Genomic DNA, 20,886 nt, shown 5'->3' on the forward strand with positions numbered 1-20,886 from the left:
AAGGGACTGTACCTAGATTGCTCCAGTAAAAACCCAGCTGTATAAATGGTCATTTGTAAGTAAGTCCTGGATAAGTTAATTTCCTATTAAATCAATTATAATATTAGTATTTCATAGACAAGTCAACTTGGATAAAGGCATCTGCTAAATAAGTTTATAATAATAATAATAACAATATCATATCGAGAAAACACACAAGGATATTGAATCATTCAAGGCAGTTAAAATTGTGAAGGGGAGCACGAAGAAGCCATTTAATGTTGAGCGATAAACTTTGAAGGTGGTATTGAAAACTGCAATGGAAAAAACAAAATGTAGCCAAAACAATCAGTACCATTTTATGTATTAGATCTGTACACCTGCTGTCAGTGCATTAATTTCTTTTTTAGCTCCCAAAATAAAGTGTTTAGTTTATATTGCACATAGTAATAAGCCATCTTAACCGCTTGCAAATATGCTTTGGAGGCCTTTAATAATTTGCCTATTTTTGGCTCGCTGCATTTTGCGTATGTAGTAAGTCATGTGAACACAGGCCCTGCTATGCAAGTGTGTTTACCCCACTTTTTTTTGCATTCGTGTGTCTGGATGCTGGGCACCCCTCCTGCAGTTTCTATTTGCGTGGGTTTTAACTTGCATCAGTTTGTACTGGAACATATTGCGCAGCTACCTTGTGTACCCTCTGGGAGGGTTTAAAATAGCCAGCACACTGAATACTGTTGGCATTTTCTCCTATCGGATTACATTTCATCCTCGCTGCCTTGTCTGGTCATTGCCCATACACTGCTTCTCCCTCTTTTGGTCTTTTTGTGCTACAATTTGTAAATTGTACAATTTGTAATTTGCCGCGCAAGCACACGATCCTTTCCTTTTTGCTATATATTTCAGTTCTGACCACAGGTTCATTCCTGAAAATCAAGCGTTGCAGGCATTGTATTGTGTCAGACCATAATATACATTGTTCTATCTGTTACGTCTCAACTAATGAAATTCCAGATCCCTGTCCATTAAAACAGCTTACCTAAATCAGAGGATGGGGGAAAACTGATCAGGACACTTGTTTCCCAATGAACCATGTTGTGAACAAGGAAGAATTCCCTCTGGTCCCGGACTGTGCGAGGGGCTTTAATGCAATGCAAAGGCTGCAGTTATGTGAGTCTGAGATCGGAGGTGACAACTAAAGTCTTATAGTTTTACAGTAAAACAAATAACTGTTAAGTGCAGGAAGCGGAGCTGCAATAGGGGCAAACAAATCAGCCAGTGGGTTTGTCTTTGAGTGTGTTGCAAAGGGGAGCTGCCAGTCTGAAGGGAGGCATTTACCATCCAGCTCAGGCCAGGCTGCGGGGGTGGGGGCATCACTCCAACTCCCTACAAGCTCACATTTCAGTTTGAGCTGTGCCCAACATTGGAATTATTATTATTTTATTATTATTATTTATTTCTTAGCAGACACCCTTGTCCAGGGTGACTTACAAAATATAAGCGCAATACAAAGTACAATAATACAGTGCAATTCAAGACCTAATACATTTTACAAATTCACAGTTTACACAAGTGTATATGAGATATACAGAAAACAATATATAAGGTCTTACATCCTAGAATGAAAAAGCTGATAAGTGCAAACAAGATGTTAAGTCAAAGTTAAGAGCTAAGGGAAAGGGAGTGTAGGGGATATCAAAATAAACAATACAAGTGCAAGTAATGCAAAGGCAAGGCGAATGGGTTCCCTGGTACTTGGCAAGCAGACACATCCTCTCCTTGTAGCTCTAACAGATACATGTGAATGCACAGGCAGCCATATGCACACATATATAAACATACACCTTCACACATAAACACATACAGACCCCCCTCGGTACTCTCACACATGTATATCAAACCTACATCAACAATCTCAGCCAGCTTGCGTGTTTTGGGGCAATATGTTCAGGTATATGAGATGATTTATTCTGCACCAGCTTCCGTGTCACTGAACTGCCTGCTGCTTTATTTATAACGCAGACATTTCTATTGCTATGTAACAATTCTGGCTGTGAACGGGGAGGGACAAAATTAGAACTGCTTTTAAATTGCTCTGTTTGAACTATGCCATGACCTGACATCCAGCGCAGATTTATGATATGATATATTGTGAAGATACTGGGTGAGAGAGTCAGACATTCCCATGCCCCTATTCAGTTGACTCTGTTCGTTAGAGCGGTGTTGACATTTCCCTCAGGTAACTGTCTAACGATCTCAGAGAGACTGGGCTGTGGAATTGTACCTCTGCTCTAATGAGAATCTTGAAATGCCATTGGTAAGCTAACAATCCTCAGTAACTATATCTCACATTTGGGGCATGGTATAAGAGTGACACTTAATCAGTCACAACACAGCGAAACAAAAGCCCACACCCACACTCCCAGCTTGATTAGACAGACATCACAGATGGCCAGCTCAATCCTTCTCTGGCCATAGCTACCATGTCATTCCAACCCATGCAGTAATGATGTAATTGATCCATTCAATTATTTAGTCCATCATTAAAGCCAGTTTCCCCCTGGGCTTACAGCAGTGGTCTCCAACTGCAGTGTTGGAAAGCCCCAGTGGTTGGAGTTTTATAGGTAACTTTATGGGGATCATCCATCAGTAGCTAATTATCAAATTAAAATTGACTCATCTTAGAAATTGGTTCTGTAAAGTCATGGAGAGTTTGGATGGCATGAAAAGCAGACTAGTTTCTCTCTCCACAATCATTGTTGGAGATGCCTATCTGAGCACTTGATCTCTAGCAGATACACGGCAGATCCTGAAGGCTTTTCCACTATGGTTATTGGTTCCTCTATGTTTTGCATCGTTTGTCATCTGTCTTTCCAGATTAGATAAAAGCAGTAATTTCCTGTTCGAAAATGGCAGGCTGACATTGTGGCCAAATTAGAGCTCATTTGTGTTAAGAGATGGATTGAAATTGGTGGTCGTGGAAGTGCTTCACTTGCTGTTCAAGAGTAGATATCTGTAAGGACGGAGTGTGGAAGGTTGTCTTTCTATGAGGCTTAGTTTATCACAGGAACATAAAGGGCTGGTTTCAAAAACCCAAATTGACATGTATAATAGAATTTCGGGAGTAGACAACCCCAATAAAATATAAATACCCAGCCCCTAACACACCCCTAGTGTTCGCTGCTTGACATGCTATCTCCTCCCCAGTCCCCGCCTCTGCAGCAGCTCATTCCCCATAAGAAAAGAGGGAGGGGAATTTGATGATCTGGGCCTGGCTACCGAAAATCTATTAAATTAATCACGCCAGTTCACAGTTGGGTTTTTAAACAACTGAAATGTTATTTTAGAGAGAGTAGTCCTAGATTAGTGCTTATTGAGATCTGTGAAACCAGCTAAAAGAGTAGAACAGTGAACCCCTGACTGGAAAAAGAGCTCATATATATATATATATATATATATATATATATAGGCAGACAGCAAGTGAGGTTAGTTTAGGGGAGTTTAGGTCTGATACTTACTGCAGAGTCCCTCATGGGAAGTTATGCAGAGAACATCAGAAGCCGACACAGAGCAAAAGGAGGAATGAGTAAAAGATGGGGGAAAAAATGTAGGTCAGCTTTCAGAGAAGGTGTTTTGATGGTTTGAGTGGTTTTACACAGATATCCTCAGAGGGTGGTTGGGTACAGCCTGTTGAATTGCAAAAAGATCGCCTCCCCCTTTACGCTTGTCAATTAGTATTTGACATGGGAGTTGCGGTTGATCAACGCCCCCTCTAAAAGCCGAGGTGCGAGGGATAACCGCCATTAATGAAACTGGGATCTCTCAACGTGATGTCTGCTGCACATTTCTTCAAAAACATAACATAAAGCAGGCTTGAAAGAGAAGGGTTCTTTACATTTGTGCATGAAAGCAACATTTGTGTCCTTATTTGTGCTTGTTTTTGGTAGCTTTGCTCCCAGGCATCGTCTATCATATAAAGCAGCTTTCTTGTCTTTTAAAGCAGTTCTGTGTGTTCCTAATGAGAAATAGATTATCAAAAGTCATGGGACAAGTCTCCTTCTCCCAGGTAATACATTGAAGCAGTGAGGGCTTGTGCTAAAATAGCCTTACCTTGAAGAATAAATATGAAATGCTGCCAGCATTGAGGGAATTTCATGGTGAGGATCTGTACCCAATAATCTCATAACACAAACACAAACTCAATTGATTACCATCTAACAGTCCTGAACTCAGTCCCATAGGACACCTGTGGTATGAACTGGAAAAGAGGAACAGACCAGACTAGAAACTGTGCACATTTTCCCTCAAAAACAGAGCAACGGCCAAGGATAGGCCCATATCCTTTTAAGTACATTCATGCATTCATGTATCACAGTCAAGATTGTTCTATCTTCAAATGTTTCAGAAGATAAACACCTCATCCATACTTGTGTTGAAATGTTTATAGTCCAGAAGTTAGTGTCCTTTCAAGGAGATTCTTTACTTTTTTTTGTACTAGGTCTGTCTACACTTTGTTCCTGACCTTGAGCTAGTAACCCCAACAAATACAATCCTTGGTAAACCTCCTGTAAGTAATAATGTAAGATGGCTGAAACAATAGTAAAGTTAAGTAACTAAAAGAAGTGAGAAAGTGGTGTGGATTACTTGATAAGGCTCTGGACTTCTCAGCGGAGGATTGTGGGTGCAGTCCCAGGTGGGGGACATAGCTGTTGTACCCTTGAGCAAGGTACTTTACCTAGATTGCTCTAGTAAAAACCCAGCTGTAAAAAATGGTAAATGTATTTAAACATAATGTGATTAATTGTATGTCTCTCTGGGTAAGGGTGTTTGCTAAGAAAATATGAACATTAATAATAATAAAAGACAACATGCCTGCCTAGGAACTTAGGAAAACCTCTTGCTTTCTTAGAGATCCCTCCATCCATTGTAAAACTAATCCCCCCAAGCTCTCTTTACATACGGTGCTCTAGCAACTTCCCTCAGCCACGCAGTGTGAGGCACTGGATGTAACTAAATTTGTCTATCACAATTCACTAAACTGCATTATGGTCTGGGCTGCAGACTGAATCTCCTTACTAATGGCTAAGTTACATAATAGGATGTGCAGCAACTGTAACCCCATCCCCGCAAGAATGATCAATCCTGGAATGGAAGATGTTTAAAGTAAATGGGATGTATTATATGTATAATTTAGTTTGAAATATGTATATTTATTCTATAGGTTGAAAATCTATGGGGAGGTTAATTTCTACAATATATGTTCAACCTGTAAAAGGAGAATGTGGATTACAGACTAAGTTGTGTTTAAAATATATCCTGTATCACTTAAAATATTTCAAGTATAACCCATGTATTTTAAATATAGAATAGGGCGCAATTTGGGCATTTGAAAATGTTAAGGTTCACACATTCTTAACATATATTAAAAGTTTTGTGTGTTTTTTCCCCTTATATCAGCCATTAAATGCAGCAAACAAAACCTCTCATGGGAGAATATAAATCTCTGCACAAGGTGTAATGGTTGCCTCCCCTCCAGACAAACAGAGTCAGTGCTATGCAAGTGTTATTCTGAGCAGTCGGGGTTATAAATGTGTTAACTGGGCTAACAGAATACTTCTCCCCATGGTGCTAATTATTTTATAGTAGGGCCACCTTGAATGAACAAGACTCATTTAAGCCATCAACTCTTAACATCTGGTTGATCGAATAACTAGATTCATTAAGCCGTAATGGACTCTAGTTGGAAGGAAAATAGCAGAAGGCACTGCTGCCCTCCAGGAACTAAGTTTGAGCCTCCTGGTCTGATTTGGATAGATGGATACTGAAAACTCCACACCGGCTTCGAGACAGTAATTAGGTGCTGGCTGTGAGGTGGTTGGATATTGGAGCTGACCCAGGAGCAGGCTGAGACGAGTATAGCGGGGCCAGCATAGAAATGCCGTAGTCAGCGTATTAGCAATGTGATTCTCTACACTGCGCACTCCCGAAAAAAACGCTGACCCTCTCAGCTTTTTGCACCAAATTTGTTGTACAAATTCAAGACACGGTGCTAGAAAAGGGACATAGGGAAAAATAAATATTGCACATGAAGAGGTCAGGAATAATGTATTCCTGGTCTGAAGTGGAGGGATGGAGGCAGTAATGGGAGAATGTATGTTAATGCATTCCCCACAAAAAAAAATATATATTTTTTGTGAGGAATGCATTAACTTAAATGGTTTGTCTGTCCAGAAACCTAAAGTGTACCGCACAACTTTATTTCCGACAGTGTTGTTCTAGTAAATGTACATTAAAGGTCTGTTGGTTTCATCAGTGAGAGAGGACTATCCATGCTGTATCACAATTTGCACCCCACCATGAAGGATTTTGCTAAATGCTTCACCTCAGCCTGGTTGGTTCGATTAGAAAATTCACACATACACAAGAATGAAACCGCAAGCTTGCAGATGGAAATTTGAACAGCTCTATTCAGACAGATATCTTCCAGATGTTAGGTTTCCATATCATAGAGACAAATGAGACCACCACTGGGTTGCAGTTTGATGTGTTTCAGTTTGTCCTAATGAAGCAGAGAGTTGTATTTTTCACATTATTTTAACTGCACCCAGCTGTCTGTGCAACTTAACTCAAATTAAAGTCACAAGCCTGAAATAGCCAGCATCTAGCTACTGAATCACGAGAGTCAGTAACACATAAAATCTGAAATGGACCAAATTGTTATCTAATGGGCATCTTGTCCGATTCCCTGCATATTTTCCCCATTTCCCATTGCAGGATTTGAATTTCATTATAAATTTCCTTCCGGTCTGCTCCAGTGTCATTAATGGAGCAAACACAACGTGTTGGAAAAAGATGCTTGTTTTTTCCATTGCACGCTGAATACGCTCAATTGCTTCTTATTTTATGGGCACTGAGAGAACTTTGTGAAGCATTCTGGGATTATGAGGCCATGTTGCCCTACCTGACGACCATCAAACAAGAAGGCGGCAATGAAATAACTGGCTAGATTATATAACACTACTCTGTTGAGCCCAGCGGACCAGACAGCCTTGTCTCATTTGTACCCTCCCTTGTGTAATGTGTCGAGTTCTTGGTACAGCAAATCATAGATCGGGGAAAATCATGTGTGCTGCACAGGGCTAGAGGGGTTTAGTTAACTGACCCAGTTTGTTAGTTTTCAAACAACAGTAGCTACACGGATCAATGGAGACTGATGGGATGAATCAATCTCTGTTTTCAAAGCCTCACTCTTCATCTCTCTCATGTTTTCTGGTACATGTCGTGCTGTGTTATTAGCTCTCCCGCACTGTTTTATTTTGTTCCCATGTTAACCTTTCTGCACGAGCCATTGTGCAATGTGTGTTTCTACCCGATTACATTTACACTGTCCCCACATGGAGGAGTCAACATGAGGCACGAGTAGGGCCTGATGACGGAACCACATCCAGCAAACAGGGAGATGTATAAACAATTAAAATTGTGTTTTTCTCAAAATCAATACTACTGCAAAATGCAATCAAACGGAAGTGGAGAGTGGGGGAGCAAAAATGAAAAGCATGAAAATGAAAAGGGTTATGTTTATTTCTCTGCAGTGCATGTTTTCTATGATTATTTCATGTGTTTCTGTGTGCCCACTTGGCGTTTTCAACAAATTACAGAAGACGGACAAATCGACAGCAGAGAGCGAAATGTATTATTATTTAAAAAAAAATGGAAATGGTGCCAAAAACTGCTCCTCGGGCACCCGCCTGCCTGCCATCATTGCGAACTTGCTCAGCAGGGGTCACGGTGTTGGGAAGAGGCAGACTGACTGAATGCAGTTTTTGCTTCATTTTTCTTTTTCCCCTAATCCAATCAGAGTGTACTAGTGCCTGAGGCGCATACAGCTGGGTCTCCAAACTGCACTGTGCGAGACACATCGCTCACCTGACTCGTCACACTCCGTTCCGCTTTACTGAGCTGCGCTGTGTGCCTCCGTGCCCTCCGAGTTTAAACCCTCATGGGTCTATCCCTGTATCTGCCTCACTCATTTCTTCTTTGTCACCGCCGCACCCCCCAGCAAGCTTACCAACACAGCATGCCAATTAAAAATGAGCTGACTTGATTGCAGGGGGAGTCACGTAGAATGGGAGGAAGCAATGTGGGAGAAATTGGACACTATTTTCTGGGGGTTTTGTCCTTTGTTGTCCTTTTCAGCATTTTGAATAATCTATTCTCCTGCTATTAGACCACGCCCTTCACTCACCACAGAATTAGTGGAGGAGAAAAAGTGGGGAGGCGCTGATAAAAGGGAAAGGGGGGGAATATGGGCTAATTAGCCTACTTTCCTGCTGTATTCCTCTGAGGGAGAACAGAGATGTGTTTTCTGTCACCTGGGAATCTGAAAAATGGTTCTCTCGCTTTTACATTTCAACGTGAAAGACAAGGCCCTGGTTTATTTTGTAAACTGGTAGCACCCACGCTGACAGGCCACAACAGGGACAATTGGACCCAACCAACTCCAGCACTCAGGGCTCAGATGCATACAGTGTAAAGTGTATGGTGTAACAATGGACAATTATTTGTTTGTGTGTGTATCTACCCACAGATCTGTGTGTGTGTCAGTGTGTGTCTTTCCATAATTTGTAGAGCTTCACCCAAGCAAATGCTGTCAGTAAGCTGTGGCCCTGACCCAGGCAGGGTGAAGTGCTCCAGCTTTGACTCACTCTCTGCCTCAATGTCACGCTTACCAGGGAAGGGCAAAGGGGACCCAAGCACAGAATCAATCACAGCTGTGAAACAAGGCAAACTATCCAAAAGGGGCATATCCAGAAGTCAGAGTGATAGAACAGTCCAGAGATCAATCGAGGACGCAAACAGACAAAACCAGGGAATCCAGAAGAGCAGTCAAAGAAACAGAACATAGAGGTCAAGACACAGGAGACAGTAGATAAGGCAAAACTTTGCAATAAGTGAAGGAAACTGAGGGACATATATACAGGGGCAGAGAGAAGCAAGTATCAGAGGTAGGGAGTGAGAACCAATGGGAGAAGAGAGTGATGGAAGAAGTGCACATGGTGACTAGAAATGTTAATTGGGTAATTGAGGGATGTCAGAAGCTGAGTACAGTATTCTGGGGATGATGACCTCTGGAGGTGAGCTGGGGAATAGGAGAGAGGAGATGTGATACTCAAATAAATTAGAGAGACTGGGCAACTTGGCAGCTATGGCAACGGCCACGATATCAGGGAGATATAAATATAAGATATAAAAGATATAATGTTAATTAGAAAGCAGGGATAGAGAAGACCTGGTGTTTTGCTGGAAGTGTATTCCATAGGGCTTGGAAAATCTCCCCCATAACTTCCTACTGTGCATGGTATTGGAGCCCACGCTTATTGTACTTGTTTGTTTTTTGTTTTTGGTAAAGACTAAACTTGTCTTTTCATGCCAAATCAGTAGCAGCCATCCAAAGATGCTGCTTATATACATGGGGACAAATGTGTTATAAAACTGTTATGCTTTGGTGTCAGAACTGGTAATAACCGTTTAAGAACTTGGAGAGCTCTCTTGGCACAACATTGTCACACTCCCGCTGAACACCAACAGGAGACTGGATCTTAAAACCAACGTCAAAGTCAAAGTGAGAAAAGATCTGATACCGGCTGCTGTAAGAGCTGTTTCTGTGTCAGACCTAAGCAGTTTTATCTCCCTGTATTTGAACTGTACAGAGAAGAAACATAATAGCATAAATCGTCGTACAGTCCAGGGATGTTAGTGCTTCTGTCTATTCATAGTTTGCATTGCTGCAGAAAGTCTCAGCGTTAAATTTAAAGTATAGAATTCATATTGATGTTTTGCTGAAGAACAGCATTACTGGGGCGTGATGCCTTTGTATTTTGGAGGGCTACTGTTTATGTTTTATTTTTTTATATTCTTTCAAGGAATTAAGGAGTTCACTTGACAATGAGATGCTATGCTCGTCATCATTTTTCACTGAGCATTAGCCTAAGTTTGACCCTAATCCTCATGTAGATCTGTTTTCATTTTAAGTTCTATTCTGATACAAAACAACCGTACAGTGTAAGGTAAAATCTGTAAAATTAATAAATCTATTCAGGTTCCTTTCTCTTTTCACCGATTTGAGTACTGCTTTCCATAGAACACTGACAATACCAGTCCTTGTGTGGCTCAGTTAGTTCGACAGCCATTTTATTCCAGGTTCTGAGAGCTTCTCAGGTCTGCCTGTTTCCAAGGCTGCCCTTTGTGGTATTGCTGTTGCAGTTGAGCTTGGCAACATTTTGACAGGCCAGGGATGGGTGTTGTCAGCCACTCTGCCACCTGACAGAGTAGAGAGTCAAGCTGTCACACAGCTGAGCCACTATTTAGATGTATTTGCTTGAGTGGACTCAAGAGGGTGGGTGGGGGATGGGTTTTGGCTAGGTTTATACGGACATCTATGTGGTACTGTTTTCCTGGAAAGTCTTAAACAGTCAAGGCTGTGAAGGTTCCCTTTCCAGCTAAAGTAGCAGGTGTTCTGGGTCACATGATGGTACACTTCCCCACATGTTGCCTGTTTTTGTCATTGAATTATTGTTGATGGCTTGTGGTGTATAGGTAAATAAAGAGCAGTGAAGTGTCTAATCACGCTATAAGTTTGAACGCACACAAGTGATTAGATGCCATTAAGAGATGCCGGGGGGGGGATTGCAGGAAAAGAAACAGCGGCCCTGTATGAGTGTGACCCCTGAGGTAGGCCTCTATGTTGGACCCTGCTCACTCAGACACTTCCAGGCCTCATGTTTTGCCATTGCATCTGTGTTTGAGCTTTGGATACTCTCCAGGAGGCTGATTTTTCACGGTACAGTATCGGGTGCTTCAATGGCTGACTGGATGTGATACCGGACTACATTTGCTCTCTGTGTCCGTTTTTTTTTTTTTGTGTACTGCTGCTAATGTAGCTCTGTATATTGATTTCATTGCATCCTTGTACACCTTGTAAATTGCATTGGGTACAGGCATCTGCCAAAGGGACAATTAATAAACCATCGAGTCCCAAGGAAACGTTTCCACTGCAGTACGGATCACAGAAACCGTCCCCTGAGAGGAGGTGACTTCAGTGTTCACACCCTTTTACAGACTCCAGCTTTCAGAATGCACTGGAAAATAACCCCAGTCAGCATTCTGCATTGTCAATGCTGGCCTAAGGCAAGATGGCACAGAGAGCCCCGTTTTCCAGCTTGATGGATTTTATTAAACGGCCCAAAATAACTCCTCCATCTGCGTAAGAGTAGGAATTGGAAACTGGCAGCTGACATGGGGCTATTCCCATCACCCCAGGCATTGAGCACGTTTCAGTACCAAGGCCCAGATTAATTAAACACCTTAGTTCGAGTATTAATTACAGCAGCTTTTCCCTTAACTGCCGTATTTCAATGTTCTCGGAAAGTCATGCAACACTTAAAAGGAGGAAACTTAACTTTTATTTTTCTTCAACTGGCCACAGGAAATTCCCTAACTCAGGGGAGGGGTCTCTCTCTCTCTGTTGTACCGCCTGACCTGCCATATCAAGGTCGGTTCGGGAAGGCCAGTGTGTGCCGGGCGCTGACCCAAGCCCCCATCCATGAGAAATGAAACGGCCATTGTAAGTCACTGCAAACAAGAGGACCCTACTGGGCACGAGGTCTCTCCATTGTTCTCGGTGGGAACAAGCTGGGCTTTGAGATGTGGAGGTTGGTTTCTGGGCTGATGTTCGAAGACACGCCCTCTGCTCTTGGTTGGTGGTGAGTCAGTGGAGCACTAAAAAGAGAGGATCGACTGAGCTTTACTTGTCCATAGCATTGCTAACTGTGATCCATTTTTCTTCCCTGCTGCCTGAAACAAAGATACCTGTTTGTGACCCAAGCCTAGGAGAACAAGCTAGCAGCTCCTTAACTGTTGACTGTTGGCTGTTATTCTTTTAATACAACATGCTTTGTTATTTAAGTTCCCAGGTTAACAGGTATATTTTCCTAGTATAAACATCTGTGCTCGGAACCCTTATTTGAGGCAATTTGCAAGAGCACAGAAAGTGATTTGAAATACTGTTTGAGTATTTTAATTGGAATTATGTTCTGTGTTGAATTTGTATTCACTGTAAGAAATCTACAAACACCTTAACTGGATTGTACTCCCCTCATTTGAAATAGTCTTAGTAAGAGATTCGATTAGTTTAATAAAACCTACTTTAATGGACCAGAATTATTTCTAAATTCGGTCTTGTCAGAGGTTGTGGAGCTAAGGAAGGGGATGTGTAAAGTTTGGCTCACCTCTCTACCGAAACCAAGTGGCGGTCAAAAGTTTAAAGCCCCCTCTGGCATCTTCAGTTGTCCATAGGCAACATCAGTGCTCATTGACTAATATCTTTTGTCAAATTAATAATATTCATTCAGCTAACTGCCAAATAACATTGTGTCAAATCAAGGGTGTGAATATGTTCCCCTGTAACGTTACTATTTTTTTTAAGACACACCCCACCCCTTTGATAAGCATTTAAAACTCACTGGGTGGAGGCAAGTTCTAAAGCGAGGGTGATTTTCTCTAATTTCAATCTCCAATCTAATGACAATGACGAGGGAGAAGTGTGTGTTAACAGCTGGTTCGATTGTTCTGTGCTTGTTTTGCACAGCGCTACTCGGGTGATGTCTTCATTTCCCCCATAACCATGTGTTTATCCTTTCTGCTTTGTCACTGTGACAACTTACCAAATTTCTCTCCCGATGGAAAGCATTACCTCCTTTGTGCGCCAAGAGCAAAACAATGATTAGCTTAATTTCCAAGGAGGAAGGCCAGAACGGGTTGAGAAATAACACTCAGCTGTGCTTTAATTAAAGACACGGAGGTGGGTGGGGAATGTAACTGCCATTTTAATTTCTGTTGTTTGACCTGAATGTCACGTCTAAAAAGAAAGTGGTTTCTTAGGTAACAAGCAGGAATGACGAGCATTTCACAGGTATCCCAAATGAATGCAGAACAGTCTTGAATCAGGGAATGATATTGTGGAATTGTCCGGCTCTCTCATTGGCGCATTTTACATTTGAAAAGGCGTGAACATTTTTCTCATGAGGCTCTGACCTCTGTAATGTAATGTTTCGCACACAATTAGATTCAATGTCCTTTTTTTAAACAGTCATTCCTGAATCGAGATCTTTGTTTGGCGCATTACGTGATGCATTTCCTAGCAATGTGTATCAGCTAAAGTGTTGGGGTGCTGCTGCTGGTGGCGGTGGTGGTGGTGAGCAGAGCGCACATGGGCCGGCTGAAAAATTAGATCGGAATCCGAAAAAGCCTTTCAATAAATAGAAGAGGCCATTGTTAAATAAACAGGAACAGCGGGACCCTTTCACTATGTGTCTCTTGTGCCTTGAATTGCTAAAGATGTACTGTTGCTGAAGAAAGCCTTTTATTTATCAAACGTTTGCCTCCAGCCTGCTATTGTCATTTTAGGTTTCCAGTCAAGAGGATAATAAGAGTTTCAGAGGGTACGCTATATTTCAGTTCTGCTTTAGAAAAATGTAGAGTTGCGAAATTAATAAATAAATAAAGAGGCCTATACCTTTGATCATTGCTAAACACCCATCCTACTTTTCTGTCTTAGATGGTGGTCTTTGTTTCCCCCTCTTTGTTTATATCATAATTGTTGGTGTTCAATTTGGAGTTTTTTATTTTTAAATATTATCATCTGCCTATAATGCCTTCTGCAGTCTCTCTTGCCTGAGGCAGTCTGCATGCACAACGTGGGAGCTGGATTCAGATGCAGTTAACCCTATTTAACAGGCTGTTGCCTTGCAGGATGAAAACCGTTTTACTCAGAGAGATGCACCCACATGCATACACACGAAACTCATTGCCTACAGTGTGCCTGCTGTTTTTCATTGAATTAATGGTATGAAAAGACAACAGGAGACAGAGATTGTCTTAAATGTACCCTTGCATGACAGGAAGTTAATCCTGCATTTGTAGTAATAAGCATGAGACCAAACAGAATTAAAATTGTCATTGTGAATTGTGCATATAATCAGGTTTTGAATAAGCAAAATTCCTATCTGAACTTCTTTGTCATTTCCCTTTTGATATATTCTTTCCTACAGTTTATGAAGCACTCATTTTTCTTGTGGGAACTGCCCTTTAAAAGTGTTTTTCAAAGACAAACACGCATCTCCAACACAAACCTGCTCCAAAGCGTGACAGGCTTATAAAACTATAAAAATGCATTTCATCTCCCTTCCTTCATTGATATTGACAGTAGTCTCCTCCATTCCAAAAAGAAAGAAAAATAAAGCTGATTTAGCCCGATAGCATTGGTTAGCTTAGCAGCCGGGAGAGTGATGTTCAGCAGCCAGTTGACTGATCTTCCCTCACCAACTCCAGCATTGAAACAGACCCTTTTCTCTTCTCTCTTCCTTGGCAGGGTCCTAGAACTAATTCCTCTATCCTTGTGGGAGATTTTAAGCCTTTATGCTTCCCCTGAATTGTTTCTGTACAGCAGGAATTGTCTTTCTCAATTGGCATCTCCAGAGAGATTCCAAACTCTGACTAGCCTACTGTACCGCCATTGTAGAGAGTAGGCCACCAATGCCTGATTAAAAGATTTTCAATACCAGTTGGTGGGTTTAATCTGGTCCCTTGTTTTCACTCTATAAAGCCTGGCCTGTTTCAATTCATCCATTCGTAACTCAGTGCTGTGTTTCATCCCCAGGTTTGTGCCTTCTCTATGAGCTTGAATCAGTTGTGTGTGGTGTGTCACTTTCTTATGAATCAGGCTGTGTTTGGCCAAGTCACCAGAGGTAAACTGGTCAAGTTTCAGCTTAGGGGTAAGACTTGTCATCAATGTAACACTGAGGTGAAGATATGATGAAAAATATTTAAGGAAAGAAATCCTGGAAAAGTAATAAAATATACAATAGTTCTTTCAATTTCACACCACCTTCTACAAAACCTAAAGAAAGAGGCCAGGGTTCAAAACTAAATGAACGTCAACTGAATATGTTGCAAGAAGTAAATGTATTTAATTAATTAAAAAATAAATAAAATACAAATGTTAATGCAACTTTTCTGATGGGTCTAAGGGGGAAGACCGAGGATCTACCCTAGGAGGGAGGTTCATATGACAGCGATTATTAATTTATTTGTTTTATCTGAAAGCAGATGGGTGCCTCTGGGGCAGTTTTTTTTTTTTTTTCGAGGCTTGCCTCCTGCAGGTTTGCCGTCTCTGTTGTAGAATGATGGTGAGAAAGGAAGCAATTGCCTTGCAGTTTGTGTATAGTACTTATTGAATTTTTCATTTCAAATTCTACCATAAAAGGGACCACAAAATAATCTGCCTTAAAAATAATATTTGAAATGGATGTGTGGTATAAACACTTCAAATGGATGAGTTGTGTAGTTGAGCAGAAATAAACCATTGCATTGTTATTGCAGTTTTCTAAAGTATGCGTGATGGATGAACATGGCCTGCTCAAGGAAAAGAGTTTACTTTAAAAGGCAAAGTAAGCAATTTAAAGAATGAACCTAGAAATAGTCTGTTGAGAATGATAGCCTTAAATACTTTTATCTAGAAATATAGAATACTGATGAATATGTTCACTTTGTTATCCATCTGGCATCTTATCTTTTTATGGTCCATTGATATATATATATGTATATACACTGATCAGCCATAACATTATGACCTGCCTAATATTGTGTAGGTCCCAAAACAGTCTCCCTCCCTGTCGAGGCATGGACTCCACTAGACCTCTGAAGGCGTGCTGTGGTATCTGGCACCAAGACGTTAGCAGCAGATCCTTTAAGTCCTGTAAGTTGCGAGGTGGGGCCTCCATGGATCGGACTTGTTTGTCAAGCACATCCCACAGATGCTCGATTGGATTGAGATCTGGGGAATTTGGAGGCCAAGTCAACACCTTCACTCATGATTCATCAGACCAGGCCACCTTCTTCCATTTCTCCGTGGTCCAGTTCTGATGCTCACGTGCCCATTGTAGGCGCTTTTGGCAGTGGACAGGGGTCAGCATGGGCACCCTGAGTGGTCTGCGGCTACGCAGCCCCATACGCAACAAACTGCGATGCACTGTGTGTTCTGACACATTTCTATCAGAACCAGCATTAACTTTTTCAGAAATTTGAGCTACAGTAGCTCGTCTGTTGGATCGGATCACACGGGCCGGCCTTCGCTCCCCACGTGCATCAATAAGCCTTGACCGCCCATGACCCTGTCCCCGGTTCACCGCTTTTCTTTCCTTGGACCACTTTTGATAGGTACTGACCACTGCAGACCGGGAACACCCCACAAGAGCTGCAGTTTTGGAGATGCTCTGACCCAGTCGTCTAGCCATCACAAAGTCACTCAGATCCATACGCTTGCCCATTTTTCCTGCTTCTAACACATCAACTTAGAGGTTCACTTGCTGCCTAACATATCCCACCCACTGACAGGTGCCATGATAATGAGATTATCAGTGTCATTCACTTCGCCTGTCAGTGGTCATAATGTTATGGTTGATCGGTGTGAATATATATATATATATTATACAAAGCTTAGATTAATGGGAAAAGCTTGCAATTCCTCTTTGAAAGGACATGTTACTTTGATCTAATCTGACTTGTTGGATCAGCTAACTCACATGAAATATCGATGGAGAGGTAAAGAATCGTATTTATGCAGATTAAATCCCTGTATTTGTCTCGGGACACAAAACTGTTCAGTCCTTGATTTGTTTTGTTTCATGAGAACCAACTTTCGTCCACCTGGTCCCTTTTCCCAGGCTGTGGAAAGATCTCTTGTGAGAGTGGCAGTGGGAGTGGGAGATGAGGGATGGACAGAGGGGTGAAAGGATGTGCATCTTGTCTCCCCAGGCTGTGCAGTCTGACCTTGAAGAAGCTGGTGGTGATGAAAGAGCTGGACAAGGAACTCATCTCCGTGGTCATCGCAGTCAAGATCCAGGTAAATAGGCCTCATCCTTCACCCTCACCTTACACTCTAGGGCCTAGAGTGAGGACCTTCAGCTATGACATTTCAGATTTGATTACCCTTTTGCAAAAATGAGGCAATCAAAATATAATTACAATTCTGAGAAAGTGAATAGATTTACATCCCATTCCCTACTTTTGTTATCTTGGTGAGGAAGGCCTAACTAGCAGATACTGCTGTGTTTGTGTTTACTTGATCTTCCAGTATGGTATACTGTGCACCTTTTTGTAACCAGGTTTGAAATTCCTCAGCTCCAGCCTAACGTCCCTGTCCCTGACTGATTATCGATATAGCGCAATCTAACAATGAGCTAACAGGGGCGCAGTGCTGCATTTCTAAGTCTGAAGCTTTCCTCTTGCTCCACAGGGCTCCAAGCGAATCCTGAGGTCTCATGAGATCGTACTGCCGCCTAGTGGTGTAGAGACTGACCTGGCCCTGACTTTCTCACTGCAGGTAAATGGACTGCCAGCATCCCCACCGTCTTTGAAAATAAATATATAAATAAGTACATTGAGTCCCTTGCAGTAAATGATGGTTTACTAGCGCTGTACAGCAGAGTTCGGGAGCAATAATATTTTACTACAAAGTTACATATTTATTTTCAGTTTAATTTACAAACCGTGTGGCTCAAAGCTTAATTGCCACAAATAAACAAGATCTGATTACAGACATGCGCTTGGTCGGTGCTCATCAATCGGCCCGATGGGAAGAATGGGCCGCCTTTTCCTCATGTTCTTATTTGCTGCCTGTCTGTCTGTGTTTGGTGTCTCCAGTACCCTCATTTCCTGAAGCGCGAGGGGAACAAACTTCAGATTATGCTGCAGAGACGGAAGAGGTACAAGAACCGGACCATCCTGGGCTACAAGACGCTGGCTCTGGGCTCCATCAACATGGCTGAGGTATGGGTGCTTCTGAGGGGAGGAAGCAGGCCTTGATCTCTCAGGCCGTACACTTGAACACACCAGGGATTCCTTTTATTTCCTTCTTTGGGCTGTACATACAAATATAGGTGACCCCATGTTTGAGGCGAGTATTAGTTGGCAAGAAAGGGGGGTCTACTGGTCAGAGATGAAGGGCTTGTTCATACTGAATAAGGTCAAGACATTACTGCTGCACTCTGAAGTATAGGCTGCCCATTGTGGAAAGGCTGTCTGAGGAATGTATTATAGGACTAGAAAGCCAAGGAAGCGTCTTAAATCCTTAGTAGGCGTTCTAGACCAATGAAGGTTTATAAAAATAACATTCAAAACATTAGACCACCACTCCGCGATGCTCAAAGCAGACGTGGTCCAGCCTGCAGAGCGAATACAACACTTTAACTGCCTGGGGGACGGAAGACAACCACCCACGTTTTCCTTCTCTAATGTCCCTGTGTTTATGTGCAATTAGTATCCCTTTCACTGCCCTTTCAGCTGAAATTTCCCTTCATATGTCACTCCAGGACAGGCGATAAAAGATAGTGCAAGGGTGATTGATAGCTGTGCTATGTCGCCATGACGTTTAGAGAGCCCAGCTGCTCAGGAGATATACACACCCACAAGGCATCTCACTCCTCATTCACCAGCGCCGAACATTGTGTCTGTCTGATCTGGAGTTACAGGCCGCAGATGAACACTAAATGTTTCCTGTATGTGATGTGGACTGCATAGCCTGAGGTGGGGAAAAGCAGCTTGAAGTTCAACTAGCTTCCACTGTTCCACTGAAGCAGGACAGCTATATACAGTTGATAAACCGGAGAAACATTACTCTTCGATGTGCTTAACCCAGGAGAACAGGCTGTTAAAACATCCCAAGCCAGAGCACTGGAAAACCTACTACAGGGGTTGAGCTAAGCTATAGTGAGGGAAAAAAGTATTTGATCCCCTGCTGATTTTGTACGTTTGCCCACTGACAAAGAAATGATCAGTCTATAATTTTAATGGTAGGTGTATTTTAGCAGTGAGAGACAGAATAACAACAAAAAAATCCAGAAAAACGCATTTCAAAAAAGTTATAAATTGATTTGCATGTTAATGAGGGAATAAGTATTTGATCCCCTATCAATCAGCAAGATTTCTGGCTCCCAGGTGTCTTTTATACAGGTAACGAGCTGAGATTAGGAGCACTCTCTTAAAGGGAGAGCTCCTAATCTCAGCTCGTTACCTGTATAAAAGACACCTGTCCACAGAAGCAATCAATCAATCAGATTCCAAACTCTCCACCATGGCCAAGACCAAAGAGCTGTCCAAGGATGTCAGGGACAAGATTGTAGACCTACACAAGGCTGGAATGGGCTACAAGACCATCGCCAAGCAGCTTGGTAAGAAGGTGACAACAGTTGGTGCGATTATTCGCAAATGGAAGAAACACAAAATAACTGTCAGTCTCCCTCGGTCTGGGGCTCCATGCAAGATCTCACCTGGTGGAGTTTCAATGATCATGAGAACGGTGAGGAATCAGCCCAGAACTACACGGGAGGATCTTGTTAAGGCAGCTGGGACCATAGTCACCAAGAAAACAATTGGTAACACACTATGCCATGAAGGACTGAAATCCTGCAGCGCCCGCAAGGTCCCCCTGCTCAAGAAAGCACATGTACAGGCCCATCTGAAGTTTGCCAACATCTGAATGATTCAGAGGAGAACTGGGTGAAAGTGTTGTGGTCAGATGAGACCAAAATCAAGCTCTTTGGCATCAACTCAACTCGCCGTGTTTGGAGGAGGAGGAATGACCCCAAGAACACCATCCCCACCGTCAAACATGGAGGTGGAAACATTATGCTTTGGGGGTGTTTTTCTGCTAAGGGGACAGGACAACTGCACCGCATCAAAGGGACGATGGACGGGGCCATGTACCGTCAAATCTTGGGTGAGAACCTCCTTCCCTCAGCCAGGGCATTGAGAATGGGTCGTGGATGGTATTCCAGCATGACAATGACCCAAAACACACAGCCAAGGCAACAAAGGAGTGGCTCAAGAAGAAGCACATTAAGGTCCTGGAGTGGCCTAGCCAGTCTCCAGACCTTAATCCCATAGAAAATCTGTGGAGGGAGCTGAAGGTTCGAGTTGCCAAACGTCAGCCTCGAAACCTTAATGACTTGGAGAGGATCTGCAAAGAGGAGTGGGACAAAATCCCTCCTGAGATGTGTGCAAACCTGGTGGCCAACTACAAGAAACGTCTGACCTCTGTGATTGACAACAAGGGTTTTGCCACCAAGTATTAAATCGAAGGGGTCAAATACTTATTTCCCTCATTAATATGCAAATCAATTTATAACTTTTTTGAAATGCGTTTTTCTGGATTTTTTTGTTGTTATTCTGTCTCTCACTGCTAAAATACACCTACCATTAAAATTATAGACTGATCATTTCTTTGTCAGTGGGAAAACGTACAAAATCAGCAGGGGATCAAATACTTTTTGCATTTGTTAGTTTATAAATCACCTCCTCCAGGGTTCACTCGCTCACTGCGGCCCAGTAGTGGAAAAAGTGGTTCTTGATTATTAATATGAATGGGAGGATAGTTAATTAATAAATACATTCTTAAAATAAGGTGTAGGTATGGTATTACTTGGAATAGTGTGCTGATGGGAATCTTGTCTCAGTGGGATAGTGTTCTCAGTGCTACAGAAAGCGTTTGAAACTTGACTGTTAATTCTTTCCCATTTGATGAAAGGCCTCTCTTGGGTAATGGCAAGTGAGCACTTAGACTTTATCTTGGCCTGTTTTGGAATTGCTTTAGACAGCTGCCAGCAGGTATAATCATATCATGTGCTGGCCCTGTCGAGAATGAAATTGTACTTACTCAGAGTGAGCTCTTACAACAGTGGCCCGTGGCTTTGTACTTTAGTTGCATAAAAGGCCCTGAAGGGGGAGTTTCATGGTATTGGTCTTTGTTGGTGGCAGTGGATAATGGGTCTAATCTTTTAGTGCTGAGGGTAA

The 20,886-nt window shown here is 42.3% G+C and overlaps 1 protein-coding gene across 2 annotated transcripts in view; it reads left to right on the plus strand.

Moving 5' to 3' along the window:
• pacs2 (phosphofurin acidic cluster sorting protein 2) overlaps positions 1-20,886 on the plus strand; it is a 76,218-nt gene that overhangs the window by 31,104 nt on the left and 24,228 nt on the right. For both annotated transcript variants that reach the window (XM_066694227.1, XM_066694228.1), the window contains exons 2-4: positions 16,852-16,939; positions 17,333-17,419; positions 17,740-17,865. In XM_066694227.1, the coding sequence (XP_066550324.1) occupies positions 16,852-16,939; positions 17,333-17,419; positions 17,740-17,865 (301 nt within the window). The remainder of the gene's footprint in view (positions 1-16,851; positions 16,940-17,332; positions 17,420-17,739; positions 17,866-20,886) is intronic.

Source organism: Amia ocellicauda, chromosome 21 (genome assembly GCF_036373705.1).
Source record: "Amia ocellicauda isolate fAmiCal2 chromosome 21, fAmiCal2.hap1, whole genome shotgun sequence".
NCBI classification, from domain to species: domain Eukaryota; kingdom Metazoa; phylum Chordata; class Actinopteri; order Amiiformes; family Amiidae; genus Amia; species Amia ocellicauda.